The sequence below is a fragment of the Salminus brasiliensis genome, chromosome 8 (genome assembly GCF_030463535.1).
Source record: "Salminus brasiliensis chromosome 8, fSalBra1.hap2, whole genome shotgun sequence".
NCBI lineage: Eukaryota > Metazoa > Chordata > Actinopteri > Characiformes > Bryconidae > Salminus > Salminus brasiliensis.
This window is the reverse complement of record NC_132885.1, coordinates 39316216-39332731: the sequence shown is the minus strand read 5'-3', so window position 1 is coordinate 39332731 and position 16516 is coordinate 39316216. Positions and strand designations below refer to the sequence as shown.

The following is a 16516-nucleotide window of genomic DNA, read 5'->3' as shown; positions in this document are numbered from 1 at the left end:
CCATTACTACCCCAGACTGTTCATAACAGTGGCTTTTAAAACAAATCTACAATAACTATTTGCCTGATTTTTAATATAATTAAATTTAATTTAATATAATCGTGTAAAGCCTGATGTAAAGCTGCAGAGTGTCAAACTACAAAAGAAAAGACATCATATTCAAAGGATTTATTCATGAATGATCGGCTCAATTCCAATTTACAAGACAAGGGGGAGTTAACCACAATTTGATACCATCTAACTAACACTCACATACACACACACACACACACACACACACACACACACACACACACCAATCTTACCTGTGTCTTCCGATTTCCTTTACGTACCAAAGCATTACTGTAGACATTCATACAACTCACAGCAGCACACCATTCAGCCCTACTGCCTAAGGAAACAGTCCAATTTACACCATCAAATAAAACAAGTCCTCTCACACACACACACACACACACACACACACACACACACACACACACACACACACACACACACCGTCCGCCGGTTCGTCGGCCTGTTACAGTGGGGAGTGAAGTGTGAAAAATGACATAAACCTGGACATATTCCAATAAACACGATTTGTAGGGAACAAGTGAACGAAGCGAAGCAGCACGGGTCATTCAGGAGCTCGCCTTGGTTTGAAGGTGCCTGCAGAACTATACAGATGCACTCCTCTCATTTCCTTCCAAATAATACCCAAACCCCACAGCCCGCAACCCCCAGTCCCGGTGTCTGCACTGGTTTCCTCCCCCTTGTAGAGAAACAAATGGATGGATGGCTTAAAGTTGCCTAATTGGAACAAACTGTGCTTAAATCTCCACCGAAATCAAGGGGAGCTCCCAAACACCTTGCACAAGGTCTAGGGCTTAGCACAAGCACACACACACACTTGCACGCATACTCTCTCACTCACACAAGCCCACTGTTGTCGTCGTGTTCGCGTTTTAGTAACAACAAAACGGACAGCCCCGAAAGGTAGGGAGGGGAAAAAAACTTCCTACACAGCCGTGGCGGAACCTAACATAAAAAAAAGCAGCTAAAACTGAAATAATCAGCCAGTCCGTGGAGGTGGCAGCAAAGTTCGGCCTCAAAGTGGTGCAGATTTTCCTCAACGGAAGGGTTTGGGAAGAGGGGGCAGAGTTTTTCCGAGCCCAGAAGAGAGGCCGCTAGAGCTGGATTCTCTCAAAGACTCCCTCCCAGAGCTTCACTTCAAAATGAAGTTATCTTCCCGAAGAGAAGAGCAGAGAACAGAGGAGATAGAAGAGAAGGGGGAAGAGAGAAGAGTGGAGTGGAGAAATCAGTCCGTTGCTTTGAGAGAGAAGGAGAGGCGGGGTCGGGACTTGCCCTTCCCCAGAATCATCTTCTGCTCTTCTTTTTGCTGTTTCTGCCTCTCCTGCTCGAGCTTCATTCGCTCCTCATGGATCTTGCGCTGCTCCTCCACTATACGCAGCTGATCCTCAGCCTGAGAGACGCAAACACAGACACAGTCAGACAAACAAACTCAGAAACCGCCCAAGTGAAGTGACAGAAGATGCACAATGCTGCTGTCATGAGCTTGTATCTCCCAAAGGGAAAGAAGGCGAAATCCTACATAACTTTTAATGGAAAGCAAGAGTTTCACAGGACATTCTGGAGCATTTCTATTGGTTCATTCATCATGACATCAGCCACTATGGTCTGGGGATGGCAAGTTCAAATCCCGAGCCATACCGCTTTGCCATCAGCAGCCGGAGACAGAGAGAGCACAATTAGCTGTGCTCTGTTGCTGTGCTCTGTTGCTGTGCTCTGTGCCTGAGCCCTTTCCCCTTATCACTCTTAAGTGACGTTGGCCGGCACAGGCGTCCGTTAGCTGGTGTGGTGGGGGAAGGTGGCAGGTGGAAAAGAGGCAGTGGTCGGAGGAGACGTGTTAAGTCCTTACCCTCCTAGCGCGAAGGGGAGCTATGAACGAGTGGGCTGTTTTGTTCTGATTGTGTCATGAATTGCATGACGAATGGACCCATAGAAATTCTCCAAATTAACTTCCACTGAACGTTAACAGAAACAGGCTTTCTCTGCTCCAGTAAGGATGCAAAATACTTCTGAGACAGCGACAATATACTTAAGATTCATGACTTGAAAGCATTTATTCTGTATGTCCAACAAAACAGAACAGAGGCAATGATATTAACTATACAACCGTGGCCTTAAAAACAAGCACACGCCATGATGAGGTCAGCCTGGGACAGAGTCGCAAGTGCCAGGCTTCCCTAAACATGACTTGTGCCCTGTCTGTAACAAGCTGGGTTCGTGCCCGTTAAGCCAAACTCAAATAAACACAACTTAATCCAAACACTTTAAGGGAGGCCACAGACTACTCCTGTTTAAAAACAGTGGAGGAAAAAAAAAAAAAAAAAGGTTTTACAATGAATGACATGATGTCCTGATAAACATCAGCATCTACACTCCGCCCAGAGCCAATTAAACACTCTGACAATGTTAACCCAAGGCTGTTTCTGCAGTTGGAACAAACAGCATAATTTCAAAAGGCAAGACGGCCTTGGGAAAAGACAAAAGACAAAGCGTACTACAAAAACACGAAGATAAATACACTGAAGACATTTTAGGACATCAACAATGCCTATGGTGTTCAAGCTTCTCCTAGGCTGTACATGAGCATTATATTAATTCGGCCCTTTAGTTAAATGTGTGTATTTGAGAGGCCAGTAAGCTATTGATTAAAAGTGTATAGACCCAAAGCAAACCAGGACTAGGACCAAACAGTGTATAATATTCTTGCCTGGTCTGGTATAAGGGAATCAGGATACGTGTGCAAACACGCTCCTAAATTTACTTCCCAGAGCATTAAAGATGGGTCAATTTTACTTGCCCTGCTCATGCTACAGAATCCTAACAGAAATCCTGCGCTCCCAGCCCAGCAGATGCTTCAAACCAAGAATAGCAGGTTTTCCAAATCTTGACTTGGAATATCCGTGAGCCGTTGCCACGCTTTGTACAATAACTGAAAAGCATTGTCCTCAGAAGCCTGGCTACTTCCAAAATATAGACCACAGAGAGGCTTTTAGCAACAACAGTAAGCTTCTTTCACGCTTACAGCAAATTCACAGTAATAACCACAATACCAAGAGAGGATTTGCAGATTTTTTCTGATAAAGGTCATGGAATGGCATTAGAGGCAAGTTGAAGTTCCACTGTATTTAAAGGATTTTTCAGGTTTGTAAGGGATTTTTCTCAGATTTTACAACAGTATCTAAGAAGGCCAGGGCTCATTTGTTCTGGTACAGTGGATTCTTTCCAGCACCCTTCCTCAACATTATCAGAACTGTGCATGAAAGAAAAACATGATTTTCTAGTGTAGACTCCTTTTTAAAAGGAATAAAACAAAGGCTTACCAGTTTAGCCTGAGCATCAGCAATCTTTTTGTTGTTTTCTTCCAAAATTTTCTCCAGTTCCTCCCTTTTGGATTTTTCTTCCTCCTACAGGGGTGACACGATGGCATGTTAGGCCAAGCAAAACAATTCCCTGAAAAAAGGAATCTCCACGCATGCAGTCCAGTCGCGCACGCAAACACTCGCTACACTCGCTCCACAACCCATACACAGTAACCAGCCAGATACACTCATAGCACAGAAGCCCTTTCATCCTCGCTCTCGCTCTCTCACTCGCACACACTGCAGAATTTCACAGGTTTTCAATTGGCAGAAGGTAAATCTTAGGTAAATGCAAAGAATTAACCCCTCTATGTCTCTCTTTCTTTCTTTCCCTTGCATCGAAACGATCAAAAGCCCTCCCACGAATGACTCCAATCACACACTTAAATCCCCGCAATGTCTTACTCAGACATCCATAAGCGCATTCACGAACATACATACATACAGAACAGGCATATTAAGACAGACATCGACTAACAGAGACTCTCATTTGTTTGAAGATGGAAAAAACAAATAAAAAAAGACAAGCTGATTGATTTTTTTTCTCCTCTTTTCTAGTCTACCAGCATCCATCAGCAAGAAATTTCAAAAGAAAACAAGAGACAATAAAGAGCAAATAAAACAAAGGAGAGATTGAATAGTAGTAGCTCACCAATGCTTGTATACCTACGCCTTTTTCCTTTGACTGTGTACTGTACCTACACAACTGCTGATTAAAGGGGTGAGTATTTACTGCCTGGTCCCGTGTGTGTCCCGTCCTGGACAGCGCTGCACTTCCCCTTTAAAAACTCTGCTCTGAGCCTCTAGCACAAGCTAGTGCTCTTAACACAGCAACACCACATGCAGTATAGCACAGTCCGGCAGAGTGAAAAGTGATGGTGTGTTGGACAGGAGAATGAAGCATGTAAGTAAAAGACATTACCATGTGGGGACATTGAACAATCGCGGGACGTCAGGCTTTTACGTGTTAAAACGCTGTTAAACAACTGCAAGAACACAAAAATGTGATCATTCATTACATTGGCTGGAGTGAAGGAACTAGGTTGAGCTTTTTGAAAAGTGGGCAAAAGAGGTCTAGTTTGAAGGGTGAATGTGTGTGGCTGTGTGTTTGTGTGTGTATGTAATGAGTGTTTGTGTGTGCATGTTCTTGCAGGTGCAGGCGTGTGCACCCGAAAAACCGGCAGGCCTGAGGAGAAGCAAGTTGTGAGGACATAGAAGTACATTCACAATACTGCACTTTTAACAATGAGAACAGTGTTAAAGAAAAATACGGGTTAGAAGACAGCAACAAAACCAGCAGCTGGCCTTAAAAAAACGAACAAAGATATAAATAAATAAATCAATAGAGAAATGAATTCTGAAGGGCAGAACTGGTCAGGTATATAGGGAAACATGTTAAAAAAAAAGAGAAGGCAAGCTCTTTTCTACAGAGATTAAAAATTAATCACTTCACTCCTACTCTAATAATAAGCTCCAGTGTTGCTGAACGCAGATCAAATGGTAGCTTGAGCTGCTGGACAGGAGAATAATGAGATAGAGGTGCTAAACCTGAGTCTGACAGGTCTAAATCTGAGCGGACAGCATGAGGGCACATATCTAACCCTGTTAGTGCTGACCCACTGGACCTTTGTGTGTTTGAGTGTCTGAGAATCGGCAAGGGAATTAGTGTCCAGTTCAAGAACTCGCATTTGCTTTACGATTAATGCGCGCACTCAAATCTTCTTTTGTAAGGAAGTCAGATGCACTTAGAGATGTTAAAGGCAGGGTCATCGATTCTGGCTCGAGTGAGCAGTTCTGAAACTCAACGGCCAAACAAACACTGACCCCTCCCTTCAGCCCCCCCAAACACATGCAGTGCAGTGAGGTGAGGTCTACGCTATAACTCGACTTGGTTGTGACCAATAACATATAGTCACTGGTTGTCATATCAGTGACAGTAAGGGCACAAAATAGCTCAAAACCCAGTCAAATCCCCAGGTATACTACCTAAATAATTACATCTACAGCAGATACAGATCATTTTCACACATTGGAAAGTCAAAGCAAATGTTTACTCCCATCTGAAGTTCTTCTAGATCCTTTTCATTTAGATTTAGAGTTTCCTTCCTCAGATTTGAAATGTTCCTACTTTGTGTAGCCAACGTTATTTGAAGGACCTTTAAAGCATGCAAAGCAATGCAAACTGGGTGAGCTGTTCCTACGTTTTAACAGTGGCGAGGAACCAGGAACCACCAGTGGTCTGAGGTTTACAAGGTCAGCATAACCAAGGTCGCCTGAAGTACTATGTAGAAACAGAGTTGGGCAAAATGGCAGTAATGTAGCACTCTATAATTGCCGTAATATGCTTAGAATCATAATAATAATAATAATAATAGTCCTGGCCGACTGGCTTTAGTGCAGCATAGTGTGTTAAACAATTAATACAAATATTTATAGATATTGTTGGTTGCATTCAGAAAATGTGTCAATTCAGGTGCCTTTTGACTTTTCTCTATCGTATCAAACCTCTGTAACACAACACTGTGTATTGTGAAAACATCTATATGTATATATGTCCATGACCCCACCTTTAACTGTTGTCTTAGCAGCCCAATTAGGCCACGCCTTCGCACTAAAGACTATCATATCATGCCGTTCCTACAGGAGAGCGTCATTAAAATAAAAACAAACAAAAAAAAATCTTAAAACGACAAACAAGCCAACGAGGAAAATGCACAGAATATCATAATTTACTAAACCAAAGACAAAAGCCTGACCAAAACACTGAAGGTCCGTTTTGTGAAAAGGCCTTTTATTGAAGACAAAGATAAAAAGGAAAGAGATGAAAAAGACATAAAGAAGAGCAAAGGGTAAGGAAGGTAAGAAAGAGGGGAGGGAAAAGGTGAAAAATGATTAATCTCTCACAGCCGTGACAAAACTTGCACATCACACACCTTCAAGAGCACCCAGTTATTGGTCTATAACCTGAAGGCAGACCCCAAGCCTTACTGCTTCAGACTCTAAGCACAGCTAAGACCTCCAGGTTACTGGTGATTGTAACCCAGGGCCACCTATGGCCACTTTATTCGTACACCTTCAATTTTTGTTGCTCTTCAAGACTGCAATCACCTCTCCATTTACCCCAGTGGTCTGCAAGTATGTGCACAAAAACAGGCAAAAGATTCTTGTGAATGGTTCACACTTTATCTAGGAATAATCTGCCCAAAATCTAATTGAATTTGCAGTGAAAAGGAAACACGTACATATATATACAGAGCCTTTGAGGGCCTTGAGGCCAGCTGCCAAGTTAGCAATAGCAGCCTTAGGCAATGACTGACAGGGCTTAATAAAAGCAAAGGTGTCCATTTATAAATATTAACAACTCAGGATTTCAGACGATTCAGTAAATCAAGGATCCCTCTGCCTGCCAGACAAACAGGTGTCTGAGGTTGTGGACCTCTCGTCTAATCTATTGTGGTGTACAGGTGCTTAGAAGTTATGCTGCCTTTCATCCCATCGATTCAAAACTGGCCTTTTTATTCCCACCCTTTCAAACTGCAGATCACTAAACACCAATGCTCCTCGCCCCCTCGACTCTCTTGAGGTTGCGAGTGCCAAGTTGTGCCACGGCAGCAGGGTGTACAGATTGCGGTGGAGTGCCGCTCCGTTGCAAACGACCGAGCGTTACCTCTCGGGCTTTCTGCGCGCTGAGCTCGGCCTGCCTCTGCCTCTCCAGCTCCTGCAGCAGCTGCGCCTCCATGATGCGTTTGGCTTCCTCCACGCGCCGCAGCACCTCCCGCTCTATCTCGTCTCGCCGCTTCTCTAGCTCCTCCTCCACCCGCCGGGCCACCATCTCCTCCACCCGCCGCGCTGTCTCCTCCTCAATCAGCCGCTCCTCGATCTCCTGCTGACGGCTGGAGGGGGACAGAGGGAGAGGCTGTCAATTTATGAAATGTGGGTCAAAACAAAGCACACAGCTTTACTGTTCAGCGTTTTCCAACAAAAAAGGACAGTCCCTAACTTTTTAGGGGTGTAATGGTTTACAAAGCTCACAGTTTGGATCGTTTAGCGTTTTTTTTGTTTTTGTTTTTTTTAGATCAGCCAATAAATAAATAAATAAAAAATAATAATAAAAAAAGGAAAGACAAATGTTGCCCTCCACTAAAACACCAGAGTGAAGAGAAAGTGAGAAAGTGGTTTCTGTGTTTCTTGCAATGAAGTACAGGCTACAAATGCCTTTATCGTCTGTGTACCGTGGTCATTTTACACACAAAATTATTTATATATCATATCATAAACCACTACAGTGCAAAGAACTTCTAACAAAACCCTAAAAACCTCAAAACCCCACCAAATCCTGCCTAATTAAATTTGTGCACACCAGCCTACGGAATATGAGCCTACAGACCTTTCTCTGGTGTCTCCTTTTTTTTTACTTTTAGTGGCAACGACTGAGCAGAGGTCACTGCAAGCCATGCCCTGGGGTCAGAGTCACCCCCAACCAAAACGGGCAGAGTGCTTTTAAAGGTTCACATGGCAATCAAACCAGGCCTAAGGCCAAACCTCGAGCTACAGTGCCTAAAAGCTCGGTGTTGTTTTTTTCCCCTTTTCACCTCCATCTTTCGCTTCCTGCTCTTTATTAGATTCTGTTTCTTTCTTGTCTTTTTCATTCGCAACCCTCTTCAGGTCACAAAAGCTGTGAAAATACTCATGAAGCTTTGTGTCAGCAGCAGACATCAGTGATTAGATTACCAGACACGACATCTGCCTGGTAAAAGTGCTAACTGATGATGTGGCCAGATGAACTGGCAGCTTAGAAGGCTGCACATCTTGTATATAGATAAGAGTCGTTTCTACAGCAAGTTGTTACAGGTACGGTGAGAGAGGAAAGTTCATCAGAGTGAAGGAATAGGAGTTCTTTGGCTACTTGAGGAGATATAATGGTGTTAAATTAAGTTATTATTTGAAAGAATCTCAGAAACTGGTTAACAAATTAAACCAGGTTCACCTGCTAGTGAGCTACCTCACCACGTGGGAGACTGGGGTTCGATTCCCAGTCTGGGTGACTATGCTGCGCTACACCAATAAGAGTCCTTGGGCAAGACTCCTAACACTACATTGGCTCTCCTCTGTGATATGAGTAACCCTGGATAAGAGCGTCAGCTAAATGCCATAAATGTAAAGCTAGTACCAGCTCTAAGTGCGCAAACTCTCGAAGAAAAAATTGCAAAAAAACTCAAGGCAAAATGAAGGTAGGCCAGGGAATAGTGAGCTTACTTTGTATAAGAGATGGCATATCAGCATGGGGCCAATTTCAGGAGAAAATACTGGCTTGAATGAGCCTGATCTGATCCTTTAACACATCTATCCTGAAACAGCAAACACTCCCACTGTATGACGTGTTGTTAACTGTGGGGTTCTTCCTGTGGGGTAGTCAAGTGCTTGAGTTTTGTGCTCAGTTTGAACCCGATAGCCCGCTAGTAGTTTATACAACAGAAAATAAGAGTACCAGTCAATTCAAAACCCTGACGCTGGCCTACAAAGCCTAGAGTGGACCGTACTTGATGGCGATGGTCAAAAGCCGATCAGCACCAAGAGCCCTTCCAAATTCAGGTACGGCTCAGCTTGAGCTGCCATCCTTTAAGATCCAGACATTCAGACATCCAGACATCTGTCCCGCCACCCGAGTGGTGGAACGAACTTCCCCTGGGTGTCCGAACGGCAGAGTTGCACGCTGTCTTCCAAGAGTACTCGGGCGAAGTAGTGTAGTGTTGACTACTGCGGTCTTCATATTGACTTTTGTATTTAGTAGTATCTAAGCTTAGATCTTTTGGATCCTGGCTGATGTGAAGTGTATTTTCTGAGTTAAAAGTGCTTATAAGAGCATCTCCCAAATGCCTTCAATGTAAACGATAGGGTTTCAATTTCACCATAAGAAGTGAAAAAGTGATCATTACTATGTAAATTGTCTTTGTCCATTTCAGTCACCTTCCTCAAACCCAACCTTCGCTCTACAACAGCAACATTACTCAGATAAGACCTTTCTGTTGTCCAGATAACTCTGGAAAGCCCTCAATTCTCATTCATCATGTGCCGCGGTCAATATTTCCCCCTCCGTTCAGTTTATGCAACTCACTGTCGTCTACCTGCAGGTACTGATCCGTTTGCTCTACCTGATGACACTGCGAGGACAGTGATCGAACCTAGTCCCGGACTACTAGGGCATTCGGCAATGAGATGCCACCACTAAAGCGACAATCTGTCCAGAAACCAACCCCATATGTCCAAGCGTCAGTTGAAATAAAGTAGTTTTCCCCCTAATTCCCCCTCTAGTCTTCTAAAAATAGTCCTTAAACTAGCGTACAAGGATATGCGAGACCCGGTGCTGATGCTGGATGATTGGTTCTGCCACCAATTCCTATTCAAAGGTACTGGATGGAAACCCATCACTCCAGAGAACGTCCCACACGCCAATGCCCAAAGTTAGGGTTTGAGAGACGGCATCTCCTCTTATATATATATATATATATGTTTGTGCAGGTGTCCCAATACTTTTGTCCATATGCTGTAAACTTAAACTAAAACATGGGACCCTAGAATAATCCCTTAATGTGTAAAAAGCAATTATAATTAATGCTATAAATCTCAAAATATAAATATTAAATATTTATCTGTATATGTGTGTTTGTGCAGGTGTCCCAATACTTTTGTCCATATGCTGTAAACAAACTAAAACATGGGACCCTAGAATAATCCCTTAATGTATAAAATGCAATTATAATTAATGCTATAAATCTCAAAATATAAATATAAAATATTTAGGTAAATAATAATAATAATAAATAATTATTAATAACGATGATATACATTATTATTATTATAAACACTGATATTATCCAATAAAGGGTCCAGTAAAAGTACCCGTATGACCCCTGAGCAGGCAGTACACAGCGCGAGGACAGCGGTTATGCTAAGCTAACGCCGCCTCAGTCAGGTTAGCATTAGCTTAGCTAGCTAACCGCTGCTGTGGTCACTCCTCAGCCAGCTCCTCGAACCCGCTCCCCCCTCACTCACATCCTCCTCTGCCTCTCCATCTCTGCCTTCCTCTCCTCCTCCTCTTTCCTCTGCTTCTCGTCCACAGCGGCCCGTTTGCTGAGAGTCCGCCCGAACATGTCCACCCTCTCCGGCGGAGAGCTCCTCTCCCGTTCCCTGCGCGAGGCCGTGGCCGCAGTCGCCGCTGCTGCCGCCGCCGCCGCCGCCGCTGCTGCTGCTGCCGCCGCTGCGTTGTTGGACTTGGACCGGGATCGGGACCGAGAGCGAGACTCTCTGCGGCGGCTCCGCTTGCCCTCTCGGGACCGGGACCGCTTCTTGCTGCGCTCTCGGTCCCGGGAGCGGGAGCGCGACCTCGAGCTTCCCGCCCCGCCGCTCCGCTCGCGCCTCTTGCTGCGCTTGCCGCTCTTAGAGCGCTTGGAACGCGACGAGCTGCGGCTCCGCGAGCGCCCCATTCTCCAGCCGACACGCGCGCTCGGTCTCGCTCTCGCTCTCGCTCTCACTGAAGTCCGGGACACGGAGAACCCGCTGCTCGGACAGGCGGCGGGAGGACGGCGGTTCTGGTCGTTATTTCGCTTTTTTGTTTTGGTCAGTTTTGCTGTTTTTCTCTCGCTGAGGGAAACCCGAGCAAATATGGCGACGCTCTGGAGCTGTGCTTTCCCCCACAATGCCCCGCGCTCGGCTCGGCTCGGCTCAGCTCGGCTCCTCTCGGCTTCTCTCGGCTCCGCTCGGCTCAGCTCGGCTCTTTCCGCGCAGTGCTGGCGACAGTTCGGCTGTCCGGTTCGGTTCGGTTCACTGTAATGAGTTTAGTTTTTGTTCAAACTTCAGTTTATACAAAACAGTTTAATTATTTATATGTTTTTGGTACAAAAAAATAGAAACAAATATAAATAACGTAATTAATTATTTCATAATTTAATAATAATAATTTGTGTTTTACAAAATAACTTATTATGTAAAACAAACAGTTAAATCAGTGATTTTTTTTAACCAAAACATTGGGGTGTAAAAATATAAATAAATAAATTGTAATAATAATAATAATGTAATAATTTTACTTTTAGTTAATAGCTTAAACAATCATTTAATTATCTGTTTAGTTGTCTAATTGAATCATTTTAGTTCTAGTTAGTAACTTACATAATCATTTAACTGTTTATTTAATACAAGGAAAAGCAATGAATAATAAAACAGCTTTAATAATCTAGTTTATTTAGTTTAGTTAAATTAAAATGAAAATGGTTTCATAATTTAACTTTAGCTAACAGCTTACATAATAATGTAATGCTTTAGTGTTACTAATTACTTTGTATCAAATTATTTCGTCAGTTTAGTCATGGGTAAAAGCATGCGCAGTAATTTATTCATTTATTTAAATACGTAACATAAAAACAATGTAAAAAAAATAATAAAAATCCAATAAGCTAAATTAAAGGGTGGGCTCTTAAGGGATAGCCATCCCTCACCCCAGCCTCCTCCCTCCCCCATCACTAACTGATGTAACAGAACTGGCGGTTAGTGCTCTCCTCCAAGCGTGGTGAGCTTCAGTGATAATGGGTTGATGTGATTGGCTGGCTTCATGGTGCATGATGGAGGAGCCATAGCTACTGAGTGGGAACTGATGATGACTGAATTATGGTTAAAACTGGTTATAAATAAATAAATAAATAAATAAATACAACTCTGGCCATGGTTGTGACCTGTGGGGTCAAATGGCTTAACATTAACTAACCGAGGCCTTTTGTGGTGAGCACAGTTTCTCTCTCCTCCGTCTCACACCCACATTCACAGCGCTAGACAAAAATAACCACTTTCAAAAGCCCCTGGACCACCCTGTCCCACTTTGGGCACATGGCTGGCATTGTTAGAGCTGGTGCCCTTTAACTTGTGTATCAAAAATAGTCTTTTTTTATTTATTTTCTTTTTGCATATTCCGTCAGCTCCTGAAAATAGCCCACGTCCAGTGCTCTGGAGCTCGAGGAAGACAGCGATTATACAGTAATGCCAGTGTGTCATTCCAGAGCCATTTTCTCCACTGCCCCAATCTCTGCAGGGGCTGGTCGAAGAATAAACACAGATATCAACCATTCCCAAAATAAAAGTACGATAAGCTTATCTTTAAAGGAAACAACATTTCAGGACCACAACGAGACGAATGCCTGCTGAAGCGAGCTGTCAGGGTTCTAAATCAGGAAACTGGTGGAAGTGAAGATTCCCATCAGTGGATTTTTTTAACAACAAAATAGGGGCGTGTGGGTCGCTTGTTTACACTGGCAGCACAAATTTACTCAGTTTCCTCCAGAAACGAGGTCATAAAGATCCACGTGGTCCAATTATTAATGCGCATGATGACTTATCATCTGCAGGCCGTTGTTCATCTAGAGAGATTTACAGTCCCACGGTGTATCTCAGAGGGAAATGCAGTGTCCGGGAGGGACTCTGGGGTGGATGCAGGTGGTGAAACCTGATATTATTGGTTGATAAAATGATGCCCTGCTCACTGAAAAAAATATGACATACAAAAAAAAAACATGATTTTGATGGAGAATTGCTGTAAAACAAGTATTTTGGGCCATTTATGAAACATAAACATTCAAAATAACAAATAAACACTGTTATGTGTGCCTTTAATTTGGTGCTCAGTAGCATTTAGCTATTAACTATTATCGTTTTAGTTCAGTTTTAAAATTAAATAATAATTATTATTTTAATTTAATAAATAAATATATTAAATTTGTTATTAAATAATAGCAAAAAACATGTATTGTATTTTTAAAAAATAATTTAAATTACATTGACATTATTATCTTTAATAATTTATTTTAAAAAATTATTTTAGTTATTAAGTATTTTTAAATAATTACAGAATTTCGTCATTTAAAAAATATTAAAAATCTTTTAATTAAATAAATAATTAAATTTGAAATGATGTAATATTTATAAATAATAACATTTCAAATAATGTTGACATATAAATAACAATTAGTTGCTCAATTTAGGTAAAACTAAAAAAAATATATATTATAAGAATATTAATATGAAATGTTTAAAAAATTTAATAGAATATATAGAATTTCTACAAACTCAATACAAATTGTTGGCAGATTAGTCTCTGTTAGCTCCTGTTAGTTCCTGTGTTCAGCCTGTTTCTAGCTCCATCTGTATGCTATCATCGCTTGGTACGCTTGGTACCCCGACATGAGGGCTAACCAGAATCAGCAGGGTACTGCAGTAGCAGTACGGGTCACTCAGCAGTGGAAATCACACCAAATTCAGGGATAATGGCTTTCCCAGGTATGCTGAGCTATATCACACCACACAGTAGAAAAGCGCCATTATGAGCCCCCTGTCGGGCCCAGACTATATTGACAAAAGTATAGGGACACCTGCTTATTTATTGTTTCTCCCACAGTCAAAGGTATTAACTGAAGTTTATCCTGCTTTCGTTGGAGTAACTGTCTCCAGGGAAGAAAGCTGTCTGCTAGATTTTGAAGTACAGCATTGCTGTGAGGATTTGACTGCATGCAGCGACAAGAGCGGTAGTGAGCTCAGGATGTTGGACGGTTGCCGCCCCACCTCATTTCCCAACCAACTCCCCAACTTGGTTAGGTCCACTGCTCCACAGCTCAATGCTAGGGGGGCTTTATACCCCTCTAGCCCACGTCTGGCATTATTAGGCAGCATGGTGCCCATAGGCTCATCATAGCTTTATCTTTATCTGCTCCAGTAGTCCTATTCTACTGGCAGTACTTCTTCTCTGCAGGGACTAGACAAGCTGCGTCAGCAATGGGTGCAACTTAAAGTATCTGAATGCATTCATGAGTACGGGTGTCCACAAACATCTGGACATGCAGTGTATATTTAGCTTGCTTATCACCTGGACCCGTAGCTCGTCCAGCTGTCCTCAGCCAGACTGCTAGGAATGCACTACCTCGGAGAGAACGCTCTCCCTACGCTGGTCTCCCAAGCCTGTACTTTGACTTCTTGAGATGCTTAATCATTCATGAGGTGTGTAGCTAGAGAAAGAGAGAGAGAGAGAGAGAGAGAGAAACACAGACAGAGCGAGATGTCTTGTTTTTGCTCGTTCCTGTGTGACAGCACAGGAGAGGCCTGTTCCTAAACCTCTTTGATAAATAATGCAGTGGCCCCTCACATAAACGCTAGGAGAACGTTGTCAGCTACGGCTGAATCGTGGAGGGGAGCCGGGGCAGAAGCACTTCTGAAACTTTGTGCTTCTCACACGAAACGTTGGTGGGGGGAACAGCGACGGTGTTGACGGAAAGCAAGCTACAAGGAGACCCACAGGAACGTTTCTTCATCTCCAAGTCTTTTCCTGGCTGGTCGGCCCTCACTTTCTCACGGCTCATCAATAACTTCTGGGCACGACGCAGCGCCATCGTGCAACGTGCAATCATTGCAGGCGTCCGCTACGAGTTTGGTTTCACACTAGTTGATCTCTGCTCTCTCAGTTGTCGCACCGACGGCGGCCTAAACAACCGCTTGACAGCGGCGTGATTTAGATGGCTTCAGCTGAACGATCTCGAGCAGCACAGTTGCCTCACCGAAAAGCTTCAAAGTGAGTCAGAACTCCAACAACAACAACAACAACAACAACAACAAAAAGCTGCGGCTTCCTGCCACAATACACCTGAGCGCATTTCCCTCCAAACCAACACAAAAGACGCTCACCTCGTTTCTATATCCACTGCCATTCAGAAGCTTGGAGACACTGTTTTCACTATTATTACCAAACAAGATACACACTTTTTGCAGATGCATAAAGCAGATGATTAGAGTGCGGCGCCAGCCGGCGAAGTCAGACTCAGTTGTGACTCAATTGAAACCTGTAACAAAATGTTCTCGTTTTTTAAATTTTTATTATTAAAAATAAGGTAAAGGTGCACCTTACGCATGTATTTGTCACTGTACAGTGAAATGTGTCCTCCGCATTTAACCCATCTGGTAGTGAACACACACACACACACCCAGAGCGGTGGGCAGCCAACTCCAGCGCCCGGGGAGCAGAGAGGGTAAAGGGTCTTGCTCAAGGGCCCAACAGTGGCAGCTTGCCAAGCCCGGGAATCGAACCCACAACCCTGTTATCGATATCTCAGTGCTCTAACCGCTGAGCCACCACTGCCATAAAGGCTGCACGGCACACATTATTTTATCAGCAGGATGGATGGATGGAAGGACAGATGGAAGGATGGATGGGTGGGTGTGTGGGTGGGTAAGCAGGCAGGTGGATGAATGGATGGATAAATGGGATACTGGCTTGCTGGCTGGGTGGGTGAATGGATGGAAGGGTGGATAGGTGGGTTGGTGGGTGGATGGACAGATGGATGAACAAACGGATGGATGAATGGATGGGGGCTTGGATGGGTGTTTGGATGGATGGATGGATGGGTTGCTGTCTTGGTGTATGGGTGGACTGAAGGGTGGATGGATGGGTCGATGGGCGGATGGGTGGGTGGATAGGTGGTTTGGTGGATGGATGGATGGACAGACGGATGAGCAAACGGATGGATAAATGGATGGGGGTTTGGATGGATGGATGGATGGATGGATAGGTTGCTGTGTGTTGTATGGATGGGTCGATGGGCAGATGGGTGGATGAACGGGTGGGTGCAAGGATGGATGGACAGATGGATGAACCAAAGGATGGATGGATGGATGGATGTATGGATGGACTGAAGGGTAAATGGATGGGTCGATGGGCGGATGGGTGGATGAACGGCTGGGTGCAAGGATGGATGGACAGATGGATGAACCAAAGGATGGATGGATGGATGGATGGACAGATGGGTGGATGGGTGTTTGGATGGATGGATGAATGGATGGATGGGTTGCTGTCTTGGTGTATGGATGGACTGAAGGGTGGATGGATGGGTTGATGGGTGGGTAGATGGGTGGATGAACGGGTGGGTGCAAGGATGGATGGACAGATGGATGAATGGATGGATGGACAGATGGGTGGATGGGTATTTGGATGGATGGATGAATGGGTTGCTGTCTTGGTGTATAGATAGACTGAAAGGTGGATGGATGGGTCGATG

At 43.8% G+C, this 16516-nt stretch overlaps 1 protein-coding gene across 2 annotated transcripts in view; it reads right to left on the bottom strand.

Annotated features, from left to right (window-relative positions):
- Positions 1-153: 153 nt before the first annotated feature.
- Positions 154-16516, bottom strand: part of arglu1a (arginine and glutamate rich 1a) — an 81929-nt gene continuing 65566 nt past the window's right edge. Inside the window, exons 1-4 of one of the 2 annotated variants that reach the window (XM_072686568.1) lie at positions 10485-11255; positions 7099-7324; positions 3393-3476; positions 154-1465 (exon numbers count right to left, since the gene is read on the bottom strand). In XM_072686568.1, coding sequence (XP_072542669.1) covers positions 1301-1465; positions 3393-3476; positions 7099-7324; positions 10485-10915 — 906 coding nt within the window. In that variant the 5' untranslated portion in view covers positions 10916-11255 and the 3' untranslated portion in view covers positions 154-1300. Of the gene's footprint in view, positions 1466-3392; positions 7325-10484; positions 11256-16516 lie in introns of those variants that run through there. The other variant, XR_011980060.1, reaches the window with a different exon arrangement.